The sequence below is a fragment of the Sitophilus oryzae genome, unplaced genomic scaffold, assembly GCF_002938485.1.
Source record: "Sitophilus oryzae breed Bouriz unplaced genomic scaffold, Soryzae_2.0 scaffold_1716_pilon_pilon, whole genome shotgun sequence".
In the NCBI taxonomy this organism is placed as follows: domain Eukaryota; kingdom Metazoa; phylum Arthropoda; class Insecta; order Coleoptera; family Curculionidae; genus Sitophilus; species Sitophilus oryzae.
Genome location: NW_022146409.1, coordinates 220,828 through 244,495, shown reverse-complemented (window position 1 = coordinate 244,495; position 23,668 = coordinate 220,828). Strand labels below are relative to the sequence as shown.

At 33.9% G+C, this 23,668-nt stretch overlaps 2 protein-coding genes across 2 annotated transcripts in view; both read right to left on the bottom strand.

Annotated features, from left to right (window-relative positions):
* The window catches only part of LOC115881312 (hormone receptor 4), a 190,439-nt gene that overhangs the window by 74,735 nt on the left and 92,036 nt on the right, over window positions 1-23,668 (bottom strand). The window lies entirely within an intron of this gene.
* Window positions 9,876-10,724, bottom strand: LOC115881343. The gene has a single exon (XM_030898788.1). The coding sequence runs from the start codon at window positions 10,722-10,724 to the stop codon at window positions 9,876-9,878; it is 849 nt and encodes a 282-aa protein (XP_030754648.1).

Below are 23,668 nucleotides of genomic sequence, written 5' to 3'. Positions count from 1 at the left end.
AAATATTTTCAAAAATTAAAAAAAAATCTTGTCTTGACCGTTTCTTGAGAGTTGATTTCTTCTTTTGATTCAAGAAATCTTGAAATTTCTTGATATCTTGACAAAAGGGGAACCCCCGTTTAAAATTCGTTTATTAAAGGGGAACCCACTGTTTAAAATTCGCGGTGAGATTGGTTAATGTGATGTTTATGCTTTGTGCGTAAAATCGAGTCAGGTATCTAATTTTCAAAAAAATCAAAAATTTTGGGCTCATTATACTACAGTAGCCAAAATCATCAGATTTACATAATTTTGTTAATTATTATTATTATTATCCAACATTAAAATGAGTGATTGTAATGGTTCGTTGAGCAGTAAATCTGAGCCATTCGTAATTGAATCTGGTTCACAATACCTACCACATCAGACACCTGGATGTAGAAGTTTAATTAGTGACTTTGACAGTATAGTGACGGTGATAATACTACTACAGATAAAAACAGTCAAAACAACAATGATAAAAGCTACTCTACTTCAGTGGCGTACATTAAAATGTATTATTTTTTTATTTTAAAAGTTTTACGTTAATTCAAAAAGTTTGTATGCCACTAAAGTAGACCCGCTTTGCAAAGTTTTTTTTATTCTATTATCGTAGGCCATAACATTGTTGGCCCACAGTATGCCAACTTTGGACATCCGACTCTGGACGTACTTATGTCAACTTTGGACATTGAACATCCGACAAAGTGCCGCTTCGTACAAATATTTTTTTGCTTAATAATTTTTTTATCCATCAATTAATATGTATTCATATAATATACAAATACCTAAGTAAATGAGTATTTCTTTTTTATTTTATATTTTCAAGAAATTTCAAGATTTTCTTGAGTGCTTGTCAAGAAATCTTGATCTTGAGAAGTAATTTCTTGTCTTGTCTTGAAAACCAAAAACCATTTCTTGTCCTGATCTAGTCTTGAAATCAAGACACGATCAAGACAAGATCAAGAAGTTGTCAAGAAAATGAGGACCCCTATTTCTAGCGTTGGTATATTTCGATCCCAGGAACACGCCTATGAGTTTTTTGCGGGGAAAAAAATTGAAACGTATGTTTCGAAATTTATTTCGATTTTTTTTAATTTTCAGTTATAAAACATAATATCTGTATAGTGTTGACGACACTATATTGGATTTGAGGGAATCTAAAATCTCGAGGGAATTAAAAAAACAGGAAATTTTTGTCTTCATGGGAAAAACCATTTCAGAAAGTTGAAAACACTGCGGAGAGTATGTATCTGTATTGGACAAAGTTCCGACTTTTTGATTATATGTCTCATTGAAGATTTCTAGTTGTCAATAAAGTTCATGACGGTATGCATAGAAGCAAAACGTTGAATTGAAAGTCAAAGATATCGCCTTTTAATGCGCATAAATTGTAGCAATGTCTTCAGGTTTTGGTAGCAACAAATAAATTATTTAGAGTTGATCGTTTTTACACACTAGTATCACTACACTTAGATAAAAATTTAAAGGAAAACTAAAATTTCAGGAAAACTAAAGACTTTCTAGTTTTGGTTTGGTCTTGTTTCATACAGGGTGCGTCGAATAGTAGAGAAAGTAAGGAATATTTTGATTTATTTGAGCAACATTACCAGTTCAAATTCCTGATTCTAACATGGGTAGACTTAGAAATTTAAAAGATAAGGACAAGGACTAATTCAAAAATAACTTCATTAATTTTGTTTAATTGATACTAAAAGTTTTGTAATCACTAATAATTCAATGTCATATTAATTAAAAATTAATTAAAAAATAAATTTTGATAATTCCATGCCATAATATAATAATTTGTGAAATTGCATCATAAAACTCTAACACAAATAGTAGTTTAAAGTTACAGGGTGCAGGAAAAAAAAATGAAGAGGGGATTTTTTTTGTCATATCATTGATATTTACTTTATAAATGTTGACGATCATTGATATTTCCTTTATAAATATTACTTTTTCTAAGTGCCCTGTGGCGTAGAGGTACAGCTCTCGTCTACCAATCTAAAGGTTGTGGGTTCGATTCCTGCACCCGGCATTCCACCAGCCGACTATTTTTAATAAAATAAAAATAATTTGGGTACCTAAGTGGACTCAGTCTTAAATAAGTACTTAGGATTCATAATCCTGAGGTAACAAAACGTAGTTGAAGCGTAGGGATAACCACATTATCTTCCTTGTATACCGAACGGCTCCAGTATAGCAAGCTGTACTACCAACGCTGTATACGGAAGACTATTATGGTTATTGTTATTATATCGAAGTTGTCCAGATATCTGGATAAAATCTTTCGGTTGACAGACAATTTTTATCAAACTCAGTAATGTCAAAAAAGTAGTGTATTTTGCGGTTACATCGTGTAACTTGGGGCCAAACATAAAATTTTATTTACTTAATAATACATCATTTAAAATAAAAATTCTTATACTTAATATAATATTTATTCAACAAAGCTAAACTTTCCTAGAATCTCTACCTATATTTTCACAGTGTTATTTATCAAGCAACTTATCTACTACAAATGTTTTTATTATGAATTTTACATTTTCTACTTCTAACAATCTATTTTCGCGACTTTTATAATCTTAAATGCAAATTCTAAAACGATCCTGGATTGAATTTTATATAAATTATTTATCGAATAAGAATAGGAAGAAACAATCTTATAAATCTTATCGATAAAACAAAACATTTCATAGAAATCTGTTGTTCTTGGAATCTCAGTTAAAAGCAACTGCGTTTGTACCTAGAACATTGTCATAGTCAAGGTTTAAATGAAACAGAACCTTTACACTATCGTTTATTTCCATTTTTGATTTCCTCTGATTTTATTGTCAACTGGTATTTTCATTAAGATGGACAGAATAAATGGAACATAGCGTCTTGTTTAGGTACCTCGTTTGAATTTTAAAAACTATTTAGCTTAGATGATGCTCCAGAGTTGCAATATCAGAGAAAATTTAAGTCATTTCTTGATTTCAATCATTTTAATGATTGAAGTCATTTGATTTTAAGTAATTTTTCGGAAGCTAACTTAAGACCATAAATTTAAGTAATTTTAAGAATGATTTGTGATTTAAATCTTTATTCCGAAATAGAAAAAGAATTAAGTTATTAAAAAGGGCTTAAATATTTTAAAAGGTTTAAGTCTTTTTAGAAAAGACTTTTAAGTCATTTTTTTTTATAAAAAAGACTTAAGTCAGATTTTTATATATTTTTATGATAACTTTTTAATAGCAGCATTTCTTTTTGAACTATTAGGCCGATAGCAGATAAAAAACAACACACAATACCACTAGAAAATAAAAAGTTAGTTTTTCGGAACCGGTTTTGATTTATTCGTCATGCGTAGTTGGTCTGTTGTCTTTCAAGTAAACCAAGTGAATCCCCAACCCCGTTATAGAGCTCGAAAGACGAACGAAGGAAATTGATTTCGAATATATTGAAGACTACTTGAAAATCCTCAGCTTCTATCTCTAGCTTATGCCATCGAAATATTATAAAGGGTGTCATTGAAATGGTGTAAAAAAAATCGGGGGGTGATATTACTCCTAAAAATAGTAAGAAAAGTTCCTATAAGTATAGGGTGGAAAATGCATATTAAGGGAGTTAGGGGCACTGAAAGGGTGAATTTAAAAACGGTTGTTTTGAAATTGGAGGCTTAAAAAACGAGATAAAATTTTGAAAAAAAATCCTCTGTCATAAATTTTGACTCTAAATCAAATAGTCATACTGAAAAATTATTTGGAAAAGCGGAAAGGGTAGTTTTTGTTTCGTCAAAAACTTTTTTGAGGTTGTTTTCTTTGCAACGTGGGTTCATTTTTTGGAAACTACATACTTTTTCTTACAAAAAAGGTACTCTTGTTGCACATCTCCCAGACCGATGGTTTTCGAGAAAATTGAAGGGCAAGAGTTTGCTCTGATGGGTTGCTAACTGGTTAATCAACATAAACTTATGACAGTTATGGCGGTTCAAAAGTAAACAAGTAGTTATCAAATAATTAATTGAAAAATTAAAATTTCATGATTTTTAAAACATCTTATTGCTTTAAAAAACGAAATAATCCAATTACCAAAATTCCTTATTAAAATAATGCATTCCTTAATTCATTCATAGTAAATGTTCAAAGTGACCACCATTCATTTCAATGCAGACATCTGATCTTCTTCTCCACGATCTGCGTACCCTGTGGAATATCCTTGGTGTTGTCCGAATTTGATTGGAACAGTCAATAATGCGTTGCCGCAGTTGCTCTTCAGTATTAATCGGCACTAAGTAAACCAAATTTTTTTTAAAACCAAAAAAGTTTATTTCGTTTTTAAAGCGATAAGATGTTTTAGATATCATGAAATTTATGTTTTTCCAATTAATTATTTAATAACTACTTGGTTACTTTTGAACCGCCATAACTTTCATAAGTTTATGTTGATTAACCAGTTAGCAACCCATCAGAGCAAACTCTTTGCCTTCAATTTTCTCGAAAACCATCGCTCTGGGCGATGTGAAACAAGAATACCTTTTTTGTAGGAAATAGTATGTAGTTTTAGTTTACAAAAAATAAACCCACGTTGCAAAAAAAATAACCTCAAAAAAGTTATTCGCGAAACAATCCCCTACCCTTGCAAAAACTACCCTTTCCGCTTTTCAAAATAATTTTTCAGTATCACCATTTGATTTAGGGTCAAAATTTATGGCAGGGGATCTTTTTTCGAAATTTTATCTCGTTTTTTAAGCCTACAATTTCAAAACAACCGTTTTTTAAATTCACACTTTCAGTGCCCCTAACTCTTTTAATATGCATTTTCCACCCTATACTTATAAGAACTTTTTTTGCTATTTTTAAGAGTACTATCACCCCCCGATTTTTTTACAACATTTCAATGACACCCTGGATAGTGATCAAAACATATCACCACTTTTTAATGGACATATATTGGTTAAACTTATAAATGTAATGATTACAAAATCGGTTAAACTTTATAAAACACATATTTTTGTTTGTATAGATATTCTGAAAATTAACCATTTTATGTGGTTTCAGTCTCATTTGTATCTACAGGGTGAGCCTTAAATAAGTGCAAATATTTTTAGGGGTAGTATTTCGATCCCAGAAACACAATTATGAGGTTTTTTTTCGCGAAATTTTTTTTGGAAAATTTAGAATTTTTTGAAAAAGTTTTTGGATTTTTTTTTAGTTTTTAGTTAAAAACATAATTTCTTGATAATATAGCAACATAGGTAGTAGATTAAATTTGCAAGAAAGAAAATCCAGAGAAGATCCAGTGGTTCTCAAAATTTTAGCAAAATTTTTTTTGGAAATTTTTAATGTAAAATAACTCTATTCCCATATAATTTTACATACAAAAATGACAGCGACCTTCATTTGATAGCTATCGCTGACGCCTTTTTTTCGATCATATTGTATATACAACGAGGGTCGCAAAATATTAAACTATCTACCAATTTTTATAGTTTTTTTTTAAAAATGGCTAAATTCATAATAAAGCCATTTTTCATAATTTTAAATAGACGCAAGTCGCTATCACTATAAAGTTGTATTTAAGTTTCATTTACGGTATTCGCATAAGTTAAAAGAAGCTAAGTGGTTGAATATGGAAAACAGACGTTCATTGGTTTTATTTCATGGAGCTATTTCTAAGAAGTGTCCTCCATACTTGGTGAATAAAATAAAATTCAGAACAGATGTTATTTTGGACTCATTTGAAAAACGGTAAAGAGAAAATATGTTTCTATTACTGAGATCTACCAGCCCTGAAAATATTTGCACTTATTTAAGACTCACCCTGTATAATAAATTAATAATATAGGTAATAAGAAAATCGACAAGCGGTAATATAAGAGAATTTTGGTTGTTTTGGCGGTAATTATTTTGTTTGAAGTCATTTTTCCGACTTAACTCGCAGATCATCTGATTCAAATCAAATATACAGGGTCCGGCAATAGTGCATCGGGCATCTGTTGCTCCTCGAATAAAAAACTTGAGAATTGTGTTTAAGTCCAAACCGTAAATAAAAAAAAGTATGTACGAGGATTTATTTCAGGAAAATATTTTAACATCTATAGGGTGGCTCAAAAAAGTGTAAGTGGATCGGGATGACATTTGTTTTAATAAAACACCCTGTATATTATTGCATTTTTGACTTACTTTTAAATCCTTTTACATAATCCCAAGATATGATTAAATCTATTTCGATAGTTTCAGAGATATTAAGAAATAAATAAAAGATATACATATATTTTTCAGCTTTAAAATTATTACAAATACAAGAACTGTCCTGAAATCAAAACTATATTAGGTATTTACTTTAGTTGGTCTGTACTTACTTTGCTATAAATATAGCAATCGTAAATCATACAGGATGTTCAAAATTCTATGCCAAACTTTCTAAAATATAAAATAAATGGAACACCCTGTATATTATTTTTTTATTGGATAAAGAGTTAAAAAATAAACATCTTTTGTATTTTCAAATTTTTAATGGTTTCGCAGATACATAAAGTGGAAGCGGTTTACACTACTTTTCCCCATACAAAAATGTTTATCCCTCCTTATTATGTTGAAGCAATACCGCAAGGATCATTTAAATAATTCAGTAATGTCTCATTTTGTTGCAAACTTTTGGGCACACCCCGTATATTTCGGTGGTACATATAAAATCCCTGAACAGATGCATAAACGCACATCAAACAACGCACAAAAAAACAAAGTAGAATTAATAGGAAATGGCTTTAAATTGACCTTTATTGAATTAGCTGATTATTTTCTGTCATGTTCATTTTGTTAGGGTACGAACATAGTGGAGGCAGGTTTCTGCTTTCCGGCAACCAGCGCCGTCTCTGGGGACCTATTCTTGACCACATATCGCTCACATCTCGCATCTCCGAAAAAGCCATATAACAATAGACGTGATGCGTAACTTTGCGTATATGCCGTGTATTGTTATATGGCTTTTTCGGAGATGCGAGCAGGGTTCGGAAGTAGTTAATTAAGAGGAAATTTACCTGATTAACTAACCTAACCTAACCTAACCATATTCAAACGCCGCGCCCGCCGCGCCAGCCCCGCACATAGGGGTATTTGGTTTATAAACCTGGCCAAAAGTGAAATATTTTTATTTTCATTTTTTATCTTAACTGAATACAAATCTATAAATACTAAATGTAAGCGCGTTTATTAGCTTTTTTTAAGTCGTAAGTTGACTATCAAATAAATAATATATTTCAATTATAAGTATGAATTATCTTGAGTGTATTCTGAAAATTTCTAAGATTATAAAATAGTGGAATTGTTTGTAGTGCTTTTTTTGCAAATTGTTTATAATCGATAATAACTGTCATGATGGATACAGAGCCAGCTGGCAAGTCCTGTTTTATGCCATATTTTTATTTTGAAACGTTTCCTTCTATTCTATTTCTTTATAATGTTTTATATTTAAAAAATCAGAGGCATTTTTATAAGGTGTAAGACTATTCGGCAATATTCCGCATGGAAATTAGTATCCGTTCAGTGCTTAAAGTCTCCAGCTTTGGAATATGTACAAAAATCTTGCCAATATTTGCCACTGCCAAAAAAAACATTGATTTAAATAGATTCTTAAACGAAATAGTCTTTACCCTATAACACCCATCCTCGCTCAAATATCGTCTATAATATACAAATTGCTTTCTTGTTCTAGCATCCTCATCCAATTGCTTGGTTTTGCACAGAATGCAGCCTCTCCTCTAATAATTTGATCGGTGGAAAGGGTTTCAGAGTAGAGGAAAAAATATTGTGTAGGAAAAACAAAATGGGGTTCCATATTAGCACCCTCTCCTCTAATAATTAATATTACTAGCAAAAAAGCAAAAAAATCATAAAACATAATTTTGGCAAACTTTTAGTTCTTAATACCCTCTGTGCGCCGTCGGCGCCTGCAAAAGCAGAAATAAATAAATTTTCGTTCCGGTAAAAGCGAGAACGCCGATGAACGCTGGTTGACGGCTCCTACCTGCTTTCACTGTGAACTAGCCGATTTGATAACACGCTTTAATTTTTCAAGGTTATAAGCGCGAGGCGGCGCGGCGCGGCCATATACAGGGTGTCCCAGAAATACGTGCAAGTATTTTAACTTAACTGGTAGTATAGTTCAACCCCAGAAACACGCCTAAATATTTTTTTTTTTAAAATTCGGAATTTTTTGAAAATATTTTTGGAATCTTTTTGCAATTTTTTTTAGTTTTTATTTAAAAAAATAATTTCTTGATAATATGGCAACATAGGTAGTAGATTAAATTTATAAGAAAGAAAATCCAGAAAAGATCCAGTGGTTCTCAAACAAATCTCGAAGTATTGGAAAGAATATGTAAGGACCAAGAACTATTGACTACAATAAAACGACGGAAAGCAGCATATTTTGGTCATATTTTTCGAAATAACAAGTATAGTTTCCTACAGCTGATCGTTGAGGGAAAGATTGAAGGACGACGAGGCATCGGGCGTAAACGGTTTTCCTGCATGCGGAATTTGCGCCAGTGGTTTAATATAGGAGAGGCAAGTGCAATTATCCGTTTGGCTCAAGACAGGGAGGAATTCCAATTGATGGTCGCCAACCTCTGATGAGGAGAAGGCACATGAAGAAGGTTCTCAAAATTTGAGCAAAAAATCATTTTTTTTTTGGAAATTTTCAAAGTAAAATAACTCCGTTATTTTGTACTTATTTGAAAAACGATAAAGAGAAAATATGTTTCTTTTATCGAGATCTACCACCCTTTAAAATACTTGCACTTATTTCTGGGATACCCTGTTTATAACAATACACGTGATGCGTATACGCAAAGTTGCGAACGATGTCAAGAATAGGTACCCAGATTGGCGCTGGCTACCAGTAAGCGGCAAACCTGCTTGCACTGTGTTCGCACACTTAGGCTCTAACAAGGACAAAAAATCCTGGATAAGATAAGAGAACTGGTGAAAAAATGGGGTATACGATGAGAGATAATAACTCGACAAATATTTTCATGTTTCAAAACAGAAAACAGCCAGAATCGAGCCGTCGCTTGACCTAGATAGAGGGCGTCACACTTAATGCCAAGGATATGCTAGATAAATCGCCATGAATATGAACGTTAATAGTTCTGCAATTTAAAGTAAGGTAATATGCTAATATAGCCGATTTAATAGCATGAAAATAACTTAAAAATAAATAAAAATTAACAAAAAAGGAACCGAAAAAATAAAAAAATATATAGCCAAAATGTCTATTGATTTATAATGTTTGTCTCTGTATCTATAATTAGTGATCAGCGAGATTGGTATTGGCCTTGGTCTTGGTCTTTCACAGAAAGCAAGACCAAGACACGGAAACCAACTTAAAGCAAAACTCAAAAACCTGGAAGATTCTATCCGTAACCAAGGCAAGGATAGGAATCTTCTTTGTGTTATATACCTTCCAAAACGTTAAGCATTTTTTGTCCGTTAGGCAAAAGTATCTAAATAACATATCTAAAATAAAAAGAACGTAATGACACTTACTTAAGAGAATAGAAGTTAGAATAGTGAAATATATAGTTGAATTACTATATAATTTACTTATATTTGTAGATAAGTTACAGTAAAATAATTTAGCTATATAACACACATTTATACTAGCTGATATCGTGATCAGACAGGAACTGAATTTAAACCAATTTTAATTTTGATTATTATTATTTATTTGTAAATTACATTTATTGTAAATGATATTCATGCAAAATAAAGTATTATTATTTTTTTAGCATATTCCACGGAGATGGCGGTTGAAGTTCTCCGGTAATTATTGACTAAGTCCAGTTCCCGGCCTGGAATCAAAGCAACTTAGTTCAACACTTTGCGAAGGATGTGAGCCGTGCTGAGCAACGTAATCTTTTGGGCTTCTTGGATAGATGATTTTCCTGGGATGCGGTTCAGATGTAGTTTGGATATGGTTCCCAAGGCGCCCACAATAACCGGTATAGTACAAGACTTTGCATTCCACATTCTGCTGATTTCTATTTCTAGGTTCTTATATTTCATTATCTTCTCGTTTTCTTTTAATTGTACGTTGGAATCGTCTGGTACTGATATATCTATAAGTTGGCAAGTTTTATTCTTTTTGTCATGTACCACGATGTCTGGTCTATTCGCATTTATTTGTCGATCTGTTATGATGGACAAATCCCACATTACTGTTACTTCATTGTCTTTGTTTTTGATGTTTGTAATGGTTTCGGGAATATGCTCGTAGTATTTCGCACAAACTTCCATTCCGAATGCTTTGCAAATGTTCCAATGTATATAGCCAGCTACTTTATTATGCCTATGAGTGTACTCAGTGGCGGCCAAGTTTGTACAGCCAGCGATGATATGACTAACGTGTTCCTCTGACCCATGACATAATCTACCTCTACTATCCACATTTTGTTTGAAGATCTTTTTTTGTCTATATCTTGTACTTAGGGCTTGATTTTGTGCAGCCATTATTAGGCTTTCTGTCTCTCCTTTCAATCCTGCACCATTTAACCATTGTATGCTACTCGTTTTATTGACGAAGTTCTTATCTAAATGTCTCATAAATTGTCCGTATAGTGGTTTTTCTTTTAATCTTTCTATTCTTCGCTTTTCTATTTCTTCTCTTATTTTCAGTTTCATGTTCCTGGATGTTTCTTCATTTGTGTCATATTTCATTCTGATTCAAATTTGATATTATTATTATTATATTGTCCTAATCGCTTATAGCTGTGATGCACAACAGGAAGAAATAAATGAGCTTAATACGTTCAGGAATATAGTAGTAGATCTAAGGATAAATCTAAATAAAATGAAACTCATGTAGGATAAACTGGTAAATACTCAGGACATTACCACCGGTTCTCTAACTCCTGAAATTAATAGAAAAATTCAATTAATATAGAGACTATTGAGGCAAAATCCCATCGTCATTTTCTAAAATAAAACTCTGCTCTGCTCTGCTCAATTTGTTGGCTTTGAAACAATAATTTATAACACCAGGTATAGAGAAAAGTTTATGGAGCGAAATATACTTGAAATACATAATACACCAAACCAAATACAAACCAAAAGCACCACAAGTAAATAGAGTAAATAAAACAGATGAAAAGACGTAGTTTACAGAATTAGGTTGTAATTTGTATGGGAGGGAGGAAGTTAATCACTGGGATATTATAGATCTATTGCATCCTCCATTCTTGAGTTATAACTGATCATACCATCTCAGAGCTTTTACCAAAGCCAGTATCTGAGACGGTTTTACAGAGGTTAATTCTCCATCTCTGATATAAGTCGTACAAAAGTTTATGGCACGAATGTTTGTCGTCTCGGCGCACTCTGAGATAAGGTGTTGTGATGCTCTAGTGTTTCCCCATGTATGTAAGTATGTATGTATGTGTTTCCCCATTTTACCCACAAAATCTGCTTTCAAAAATTCGCCACTATTTCTTAGCTTCAATCTACTGAGGGGTTTATTGAGGAGACAGTGTCCTGTTAAAAACCCCGTAACAATCCGACGATTGTACTTACTAAGTCTTAAACCATTGGGGGATTCCCATTCCAGGGAACGGACGGAGTCTTCTGTATTCGTGAGTTCTGCTTTAAGTTGGTTTCCACTTGGGAAGCAGAAAGATTCTGGTCCAGTTAGTGGAGTGTTCGCTCCTTTACTAGCAAGATCGTTTGCCTTTTCAGTTCTTTTTATCCCTTGGTGGGCTGGCATCTAGTAGGAGAACTTTATTTTCTTTGCCTTCATGTATGTAATGTAATGTATTCAGCCTCTATAGATATTCTTTAACCAACTTTGAATTGATGGTTACTCTATTCTTAAAGCTGTTTGACTATCGTGCAGTGGTTTAACCTTTAGATGATTTTCTATAATATGGTTGTCCACTACTTTCTCCATCATTTTTGGTATAAACGATGTGAGACTAATAGGCCTAAATGATTTTGGGATGGTATGAAAATTACTTTTGCTCTTGTCCATATGATTGGTATACATCTTATCACTAAGTTGCTTCTTGTAATGTTTAGTAGATGGTGAGTAGCTATTTCCTGACCCTTCTTTAGAAAGGCAGAAAAGCAAGAGTCATTTTCCTCAAATGGCAAGGACTGACATAAAATGGATTTAAAATTACCCGAGAAGTGTAAAAATACCACAAACAGCATCAAACAACTATAACAGTAGGATAAAGCGCGGTAATATTGATGAATTTGATACTACCCTCTGAAATTGACGGTCGCAGAAGTTCTCATGGTAGTTAGGATAGGTTAGGTATTTAAATTTAAAAACTTATTATCAATTATTATTGTAAAATGATAAACCCTAATGTAATTTCTAATGTTGGACTGAGTAACCAAGAAGTAACCATATGCGTTTCTTCAATTTAATTTCAAAGCAGTCTTCAGCTTTCTAACGATCCTAAGTGTAACTTTGACATTTAATTTTTCGGTTTGGCTGTCGAATGATGCAATTTCGCCACTCTCGGCGTAGCAGCGAACCTTGAACGGGCCACAGCACCGACCAACAACGTTACGGCAGCGGCAGCAGATATCATCGACCTCTTCACAAAATGTAACAAACTGTGTCGGACGCATTTTGAACGCGATGTGGGTCAACTTTCTCTTGGAGAGTGAAACCGCTGTTAGTGCCGTACCACCGCTACCACCACTACCACCACCACCACCATCCACATAGCCACCGTCCGATTTTTTCGCACAGAGTTCAGGTGAACGACCTCGCTTCGTATTTACCGAGCGTTGCGTAACGGCGTGGCCTTCCTGGTGCGCTAAAGCTCGGTTCTTTCTGATTACTCTCAGAGTGATAAAACAACCGAACAATTTTGTTTCACAAATAATTAATAAACAGGGACATGCATACAAACGTTCAATATCCTTCATCATCATCGTCGTCATCAAAATCTGCAATTTTCTTCTACTGCCAATTTTCAATATTTTCTCTCTTGCATGTCTTGCTTGTCTCTCGTTCATGTACTGTTTGATGCCATTTTGTTCCATACTTCTAGAGTCCTCATGGACCTGTGACAATATCATTAACGGCTGGAAGGACGACCTCATTAGAGGTGTGTAGTTTGTGAACGAACTCCAATGAACTATTCCGACGCCGGAATGAAAGGAACTAGTTCCAGGTTTCTCAAAGAACTAGTTCCTCAAGACCTATTCCGGGATCGAGAGTGTGACCGATATATAATAATATGCGCGGCGACGGATCGGCCAGTGCGATCATAGCCCGATGGTAGGCAGGAGTAGAGAGTGCCAGCCGTATGTTATCGGATCCGGATCTAGAGGAACTAAATAAAAGACTAGTTTACGTACGGTGCTACGGATCGGCCAGCGCGATCGTAGCCCGATGCTAGGCGGGAGTGGAGAGTGCCAGCCGTATGTTACCTGTCCCGGACCGAAAAAAACTGAGAGGAACTAGAGGAACTAATTAAAAGACTAATTCACCGGAATCCATTCAGTCGGCAGATTCGAGATATAATACAAGGCGACACGACGATGGATTCGGCCTTGTCTATTGCCACAGCCGGCGTAATTACAGCAGAAAATTGTCACGGATACTGTTTTTGATTTTTAGTTTGTTCTTTGAATATTTTATGGAAATGTTTCACGTTAGTTAAAATTAAGAAATATCTTATAAAAGAAAGTTGATATTCTGAATTTTTAGATAAAAGCAAAAAGCTTGAAGTAAGGGAAAATGCAATTTTTTCTAAAATTTTCGTATTATTTGCTCCAATTGATTTGTGATATAGTTTTTCAAACTCTGATTTGAGTTTATTTTTTTATCTGCAATAAAACTTACCTATATATTTTTAACATACGCCATTACGCGTTTCGTTATATTTCGTACATTAGAAAAATGATACTGATCATACTGTGAAAAGTTCTGACTGACAACGAAAGCCATTAGCAAGCAACGAGGATGTCAATGTTAGTCGGGAACTATTCCTCTGGAGGAACTAGAATTCCCACCTCTAGACCTCATATTTATGATCCCCAAAAAAAACCTCTCACAATGTTAGAATTGGAGAGGCATTACATTATTGAATACTATAAATAAAATCCTTGCTCGGGTCATCCTTGAAAGGTTATCGAAATATATTTTTTTGCATAAAACAAGCAGGAATTAGGCCTAAGCGATCGTGTGTAGATCATATGCACACCGTATAATTGTTGAACAATCATTGGTATGGCGTTCACCTTTATTCGTGATATTTACTGATTTTAGGCGTACGTTTTATAGCCTAAAGTACCAGTCTTTTTGGCTAGCCCTCTGCAGAGAGGGTATTCCTAACAAAATTGTAAAAATCCTAAAGGCACTTTGTTGTTAGGCTCCATGTTCAATCTTGCATAAGGGTTAACGAAGTGAATACATCAACATTCGAAATGTCCTCTTAGATGATATTCTGAAGGGAATATTTTTTAAGAATCATTATGAAATATGGTGGACTGCCTTTAGCATATTAGACTCTCTGAGTTATGTAGATGACATCAGCGTTCTTTCTCATAGTCATGGGAATATTGTATCAAAACTACTCGACTTATCAAATAAAGCTAGATTTGCAGGTCTTAAAATCAACATTAGAAAAACTAAATGGATGAGTCTGTACCAATAATGTCGCTCCCTTTATGATTGAAACAATACCCATAGAGGAGGTAAATAGTTGTACTCACTTGAGTATCATAATCTCAACCAACGGGTGTTTGATCCACAGAGCAAGATCCTAAACCTAACCTAATCATAAACAGAACAAACAAGATCAGAATTATATTTGGATCGCTCAACAATATTTGGAGATCTAGACTCTCAACTTACAAAACTTAAAATCTTCAATACAAATGTCAAGTCAGTGTTGCTGTATGGTGCAGAGACCCGGAAAATTGCATCACCGTTAATTAACAAACTCCAAGTATTCAGAAATCGCTGTCTGCGAAAAATTGCAGGAATATTCTAGCCAAATACTACCAGAAATGAGAATTTATGGAGCTTAGCGAATGGAGGAAATGGAGGTGGATTGGCCACACATTAAGGGCGACGTGGCAACAGTATCGCTGGCAGAGCTATTGAGTGGAACCCACAAGACAGTAGAAGAACTGGTTATCCAAGACACACGTGGCTAAGAACAATTAAAAGGGATATCGAAAGAGTCAACCGATCATGGTGAGATGTTTAATCAATTTTAGACAACCAAATCCGCTTGAAAGCATTTGTTGCCTTTTCCCCATGTTGGAATAAAGGACAAAACGAATGAAATGTTCCATCTCGATTTCTGATTTAGTAGATTACGGTGTAACCTCAGTCATTTGTAAGCCTCGCGAGTACTACTAACTATATAATTTTGGTTTTCTATCTTCAGTCATTTCTTCTTGCTAGGTGACCAGACCTGCCCAGTGCTACTTGATGGAATGAATTCTGTAGATCACGTATGATATATGGGTCTTCTGCTTTATCCAAATTATCCTTTTGTGATCATTAATTATTTATTATTTAGTTATCGCTACGACAGAAAAAATTAACGAGAATAAATTCTTTTCGTGAAAGTTAATGTTAATCACAGGGTTGGAAACAGTTTCAGGCGATCTTTTCTGACATTAAAGTATTCAAACATGCATACAAAAACATTTTTGTGTGCATGTTTGACAAAGTTTTGTATTGCGAGTTTTTGTTTTAAATAAATAGTGTTGTGATACTTTAAGCTTGAAAATGTTTACTAGCAGACCTTGCAGTCGAACATTGTTCTTTTTAGAACCTCTTTTAGTGCAAAGTGTACAAGATAGCTTAACAGCCGTAAAAAACTCATCGCAATTTTATTAGAATATTTTGAACGTTAAAGCGGTAGTAATGGCCCTTACTGTCCCTTAACTGCTGTTAAGAAGATGAGTTTTGTTGTTGTACAAATAATAACTGTTTATATATTTACAATTAATTTATTTTTGTTTCCTAAAATATTTTGACTAAAAGAAAATATATAAAATTGGGCAACGCTGTGCCGGACAAGCTTAATCACTAATAGTTTATTTGGTATGAACTGTATATGTATAATTGGCCTATAAAATAATCTGAGGTATGTTTTTCGTTACTCTAAACTGTTTCTGCTGTCCGCCTGTTCTCTTCTCCGGTAAAAATCTGCTCCAATACCTACCATGCACCAAGATAGTGATTCGGTGCGTAATTTTCCTTAAGTTTGGAATATATGGCGTTATAAACATAAGGTTGGTCTTAAATATATGGTGTTTTGATTATAGTAGTATTACCTAACAGGTTTTAGTTGTAAAAATCCCAAGAAGTTATATATATTCTGTATTGGAATAATTTTTAACATGATTATTATAAATACATTTTAAAATATCATCAATCTGTCAGTTAATATTATTTGTAAAAATAAGACAGTACATTTGAATATCAAATATTCTCTTTAAGTATATATAGTATATTACTGATTAATTTATATTATCTGATTAAAATACTGCAAATAAACAATGTACAGAGCTAAATCGTTTTTTATTTAAGTAACTCCATTATTCAAAAATGCCTTTGTATAGAGAACACTGACCCTAGTTTCCTTTGTAGTGAAAACATGGGTTAAACAAGGTACTGGATTCTATTCGCCCTTACCCTAAACCTAAAGTTACTTTTCTTTCTTAATATCCTGAGGGTGTAATCCTTCATGAGAGCTTTAGTAAGATTTTCCTACTGACATAATACGACATATTTGTTTTGAGTAATATTTGGAAATTGACAATATCTTAGAAACAAATTTCGAAATAAATTGTTTTTCAATTGGGCTTTTTACACATCTTGAAAGACAATCAACGTCTTCCTAACGAACTTCTCAGTAAATTGAAGCCAAGAAAAAACGGCGAATGCAGATTTTGTGGGGAAAATAGGGAAACATCAGAACACCTCATCATTCAGTGCGCCGAGACGACAACCATTCGTGCCACGTGCCATTAAGTTTGGTCGACATCGTTTATGGTTGTTTTCATTTTGAAATCCACACACAGACATAGACTATTTTAGTTTGGTATTTTGTTTCTTCACGTTTAGAAACAGTGGCTGCTGAAAACGGGAACATCTTGGATACAAATTGCAGAAAATGTTTCGAAACATTTCCTCTGAAAGTTTTGATTCCGCATCAGGCATTTCAGGAAACGGCTAGTGCCACCACATTGGAAACACATGTAATAAAGCCATATAAAATATATAGGATTCGAAAATGTTTCCTATTTGTGGTATACCGTTTCCATTTTGTGTCTAGAAACAGACACAATTATTAGAGACATTATCTAAAATGTGTCTAAAAATGCTACTTGGTTTAAATCATTGACTTTAGTGTCCTGTAAGTCCACCAATTCATTATTCATAAACTTAGATTTATTTTTCGTGGCGAAATTTGAAAAAATATCAGGAAATCAGAAAAGAATAAGCAAACATTGAACCTGTTTTTAAGTATGGGACTATTCTAACAAATATTTTAACAAAAACAAAAATTCAATTTCAAAACAAATTCTTCATCGAATTTTAGATGGTTCAGGGTGTAACACCTATGAGACAGTTGTTGTTTGTATCACTCTAATTTACCTATGGACGGGTCTGCAAAAAACGCATCTAATATAACGCTAAATGGACTGTATGGACATAGAATTGGTGAGTCATCAACTCAAGGGGGGAGGACCATGGTAAGGTCCTCACAATAGGAATTGACCTCAAATCCAGGAGGCAAGAGAGATAGAGATATATATCGTCTATTATAGATTCGAGCCAACACCGGTATCAGCTCTAAGGAGATACGTAGAGAAGAAGTTAAAGAGATGGAGAAAATGGAAACAAATCTTTCAGCCTCTACCTCACGGGTACCTTAATCGGAGACAAACCCCTCGACTGTGAAGGGTACGGAGGGCCAAACCCCAACCGCGGAAGGGTGTATACCCTCGTAGGAGGTAGATGTCCACCCCTCGGAGGAAGAACATCCGTTGTCAGAGAAGGATGGGAAATACCCTTCCCCCACCCTTCAACAGGAAAATTCCATTTTATGATGAGTTATAACCCAAGGAAGAGGGACACAATAGATATTTAAGGCCGCGGTGATTAATCCCCCTCCCACTCATTCTACAGGGTGGCGCCTCTCATACGTCGCGGAGGCTCCAAGGAGAATGACAGTTTGTATTGAAATTAAATTTTGTGAGCATATGTAGGTTAATTAGGAGCACTTTTTAAAAATATAGAGAGTTCTACAGGATGTCTCCAAAAAAGTTACATATCACAGTTGTGTTTTTTGTAAAGGAACACCCTATATATTAGTTGATTTTCGGATTTGTGGAGAAAAATAAAGGTAAGTTTCATATGAGAAGTATATGACTAAAATTTAAGGTTTTTGACATATTTAACATTTTCTAGAAATAAAGAACAATTTTTAAATTACAATAAATAAATAAAATTGGAATTTACCCGGCATAGCCTAATATGTAGTTAAATTAACTATTAAAGGAAAACAATATAACATACGAACATCTTTCAAAACACAAAATACACGTAGATCCATTTTATCACATACTAAACCAATGAATACCAGAGCAACAAACAAAAAATGTAATATACCAAATACCCTGTGAATGCGATAAATTTTGCATTGGTGAAACATCTAGACCCTTAAATCTCAGAATTAAAGAACATAAAGATTATTTAAGAAAGGGAGATTTTCACAAATCTAAGATTTGTCAGCACAACAAATTTGACAGAGGGCACAGAATAAATTTTAATAACGCCAAAATTATAATGAAAGAAGCGATAGCCTCTAAAAGAAAAATAAAAGAGGCTTTTTTAATTTAATCTAATAAAAATAAATGTATTGCTCATGCATCTGTAGATGTTAGTAATGTATGGCAATCGCTTCTTTGATTTTAAAGAACAATAGATATAACAAGATAAATAAACATAACATACGTAAAATTTAAAAATAATCATACAGAAAGTTTGGGGCTTTTTGGTTTTACCTTATTAAGTAAAAAAAGTTATCTGGTAGTAATTGTTAATTTTGAAGTTTAAATATCAAGTTAAAAAAAATGTCATTTTAACAGAACGTCAACGGTTTCTTGTAGACGTATCTGTTTTAAAAAAGTAAAGTGTTCTCGAATAGTTGAATTTAAATATTTTAAATAGTTTTTTTCTTTACTCTTTGTATTTTTTTTTGCTTCCGACGACGGAAAGAGATAACTTTCCGAAACGTTAAGCATTTTTTTTCTTTGTTAGGCAAATTTGTATTACTATAAACATAACTTCTGACAAGCAGCGTCCGTTTTAGGTTTAACGCAGAAGTGTTTACAAAAAATAATTATTTTATTTTGTAGATTTTCTTGCAGTGCAGTGGCGAAATACCCATAAAGGATTTTTTTGGAAAGATGAATCCGCTACATATGTATAGACATTTTTTACCATTCTCCTTGGAGCTTCCGCGGCGTGTGAGAGGCGCCACCCTGTACATTCTGCAATGGACTGCATGTTATTGAGAAATGTATTAAACACCTTTCTAACAAACATAATACAGAAAGAGGTCAAAAAACAATTAATGTTAAAAATATCATGTCTATATCAAAAAAGATGTGATATTTCTCGGTCTCGGAATATGTATTTACCTTTCTTCTTTCTCTATTTAGTTGTCTCATTTTCTACAAAAACAAGTTTAGAAAAAAGAAAAAGTTCAAGCGCCAATCTTGCTTAACAGAGCATCGAATTTTTTCATTGTTTTCGGTCGGAAAGAGTAGCGGGACGGTCCGTACCTACGTAGTACTGCTCTACGTTCAATTCAAAGAAGAGAAAGTAGGAAATGACGGATTTTTGAAAGTGAAATCTACCGGTGGATAAAACGAACGTCCATCTCTTTCTCTCTCGCGTTCGGTTGAATAACTTTCACCGTTGGACACGCAGTGGAACATCGTACCGTTGTTTTGTCGCCAGCAGTGACAGCTCCGGTACTTCCTATAAATAATAACTGTAATATTACACGCGGTCGTAATACGATAGGTCGACTGGTTTTTATATCTCTTTGAACAAGAGCCGAGAAATCTGACATATGACAGTACATTTTTTGTGTTAACACGGATAATAAATATGTACTGCTAATAGGTTAATGAGGATGCAAATAATGAAGATTTAAAAAAAATGATTTTCTTATTTTAATCACAATTTTTTTGAGTTTAATCAGATTTTTTTTTATTTTAATCATATTATCGTATTTTTTTCCAGTCAGTTCCATCCTAAATAGCTAGGGCTTGTTCAAATGGAAATCTTTTTATAGTAGAATTATATCAGGTAGTAGACATTTCATATCAATGACAGCGATCTTCATCAACGATTATACGGTGTAACAAGAGTTACTGATAATGTCGACTTTTAAATGTATAACTAAATAGGTTATGAAATTATTTCATTGTATTAATGATAACGGTTCATTAATACAATGAAATTATTTCATTGTATTAATGATACGGTTCATTAATACAATGAAATTATTTCATTGTATTAATGAAATCTGTTCATTGTGCCAATGAAATCGTTAATCGGCTCAAAATTAATGATTTAATTCATTATATTAATGAACTTTCTCATTATATTTATGTCGACTTTTGGTTCAGTGTCAGCAGTGGTTTACTAATAAACAAATTTGCCTAACGGACAAAAAAATGTTTAACGTTTCGGAAAGTATATCTCTTTCCGACGTCGGAAGCAAAAAAACTACAAAGAACAAAGAAAATAACTATTTAAAATATTTAAATGCAACTATTCGAGAATCGATAACACTTTAGTTTTTTAAAACAGATACGTCTACAAAAACCGTTGACATTCTGTTAAAATGACATAATATGAAATTAAACTTCAAAATTAACAATTACTACCTGATAACAATTACTTAATAAGGTAAAACCAAAAAGCTTCAAACTTTCTGTATGATTATTTTTAATTTGTTTTTAATTCTTCGGTATGTTATGTTCTTTAAAATCAAGAAGGGATTGCCATACATTACTAACATCTACAGATGCATGAGCAATACATTTATTTTTATTAGACTGTATTAAAAAGCCTCTTTTATTTTTCGTTTCATTATAATTTTTGCATTGTTAAAATCTATTCTGTGCTCTGTGTCCCATGAATGCTGTCAAATCTTAGATTTGTGAAAGTCGCCTTTCCTTAAATAATCTTTATGTTCTTTAAGTCGAACATTTAAGGGTTTAGATGTTTCACCAATATAAAATTTATCACATTCACATGGTATTTTGTATATTATATTTTTTGTTTGTTGTTTTGTTCTTGTTTAGTGTTCATTGGTTTAGTGTGTGTTAAAATGTATCTAAGTGTAATTTTTGTTGAAAGAAAGAAATCTTATTATTTTATAGCTATATCTTCTTAACTCTGCCCGATATAGAATGTAGAATGAGTGGAAGGGGGGTTAATTACTGTGACTTTAAAGATCTATAGTGTCCCCCTTCCTTGAATTATAATAACTCATCATACATGAGAATTTTTCTGTTTTAGGGGGGACTTTGTATTTCTCATCCTTCTCCGACAACAAATAATGTCCTTCCTCCGCAGGGCGGATACAGGAATTTATTTTTAACCTAAAAGCTGTGTCAAAAATCTAATATTTAACACAAATTATAGATTTTAGGGGGTCCCGGGCTCCAGGGCCCCCCTCTGTATCCGCCACTGTCCCTCCGAGTACTAGTGATGGGAATACCGGTTCCACGTGAGTCGCGTTACAATAGCGACCGTTCCAGAAAAATACCGCGACAAAGTACCGCGATTTTGTAACCGAGGTTCCGACTTCCAAAGTGTTGCGGCCCACGCTAAAAATATATCTAACTTATCTATATTTGTAGATTAATGTAACTTTTATCCGCCACTCATTTTCCAAATATCGAGTTTATAATTGTGTATAGCCAATCTATCTCATTTTTAGAAAAACGATGACATTCCTTGTTATTTTTTTTTTCTTTATCAATTATCGTTAAAATAAAATGAACGGCTCATATTTATGTGTATTGCAATATAATATATTTAATGTTAAAATCAAGAACAAAGGCCAAACCACTGTCAAAAAAAATTGTTTATTGGTCTAACCTAACCTTAAAAATAGATATAAACAATAAAACTTATATAAAAGCAATTAAAATATTTTTATTTTATTTTATTTGCTTTTGCGTTTCATCTTTCAAACAACCCTATTTTATACCATGCCTAGTACATACCAAAAAACGCTATTTCGAAAGTAACGTAGCGACGGGAGCACCAACGCCAATAGTAACCGACCAAATCGCGACAGGCAAAACCGAAACCCTAGAAGCGCTCCAGCGACTGCTGGAACGAAGTACGTAGCCGCCAAGGTCGAGCGTCGATAATCAGTTACAGCAGTTACTTCTGTTCGCGACAGGGAACTAAAACTCTAGGAGCGCGACGGCTGGAGCGAAGTAGGTCGCCGCCGAGATCGAGCGTCGATGCCCAGTTACAGCAGTTACTTCTGTTGGCGACAGGGAACTACAACTCTAGGAGCGCGACGGCTGGAGCGAACACGTCTCGATCGAGATCGCGCGGCGCTAAGGGCATGCCAGTTCCAGGTACGAAAGTACGAACCAGCTAAGAACATGTCTCACAACTAAGAACATGTACGAACCAACCAAGAACATAGAAAACGATCGCCTTCTCTCTTGCGTTCTAATCATGGACGCAGCAGTGCAAGAGAGACAAACGATGTCTAAGTGATGACGCTCGTAGCATGTTCTTAGTTGGTTCGTACTTTACTGTTGGCGACCGACGAAATCGCGACGGCTAGAGCTAAACACGTCGCTATGCGGTTACTACGGTTCGAGCTAACTTCAAGTGCGATTATAAATAATTTATTTGCAAATTAAAAATAATTTATAATTTTGTCGTCATTATGATCGTCGTTCTTCAGTAACAGGTTCCTCATTCGTTGTGGAGCGCGACACGACGTTACAAAAAAATACCGCTCCAAAATCGCGTTACTCAAATACCGACACATCACTGCCGAGTACCCTCCGAATACACCCTTCCACGGTTGGGGTTTGGTCCTCCGTGCCCTTCAAAATCGAGGAGCTTGTCTCCGGCTGAGACACCCGTGAGGTGGAGGCTGGAGGATCTGTCTCCATTTTCTCCTCCTCTTTAACTTGGTCTCTTCTTAGACCTGATACCGGTGTTGTACCAAACCTATAACTAATCTTCTGCACTAGAGTTTGCGAATGAAATGTATTCGGACACAGGATTTGTGCTTTTTTCCTTAAATTCCAGAATAAATTACTGCCGTTGTCTAAGTCACACATTGGGTCTAAAATTACTCCTATATTTGATATCAATTAAACTTTTACTTACGTAATCGAGGGCGCGATTTTTAAAATCATTGTTGCCAACCATGGACATATTCGGCGCCGTGCTTACTAACTGGAATTTAAATTTTGCGCTGGGGATTCAGGGGGTAGGTCTGCTGTAAAAAATGTCAAGTTGCCGCATTTATTTATTTATTTCCTGTCATTTAACCTTAAAAATGTTTACTAGCAGACCTTGCAGTCGAACATTGTTCTTTTTAGAACCTTTT

Coding starts and splice junctions, on each gene's coding strand:
- LOC115881343 (XM_030898788.1), bottom strand. CDS start 10,724: ATGAAATATGACACAAATGAAGAAACATCCAGGAACATGAAACTGAAA.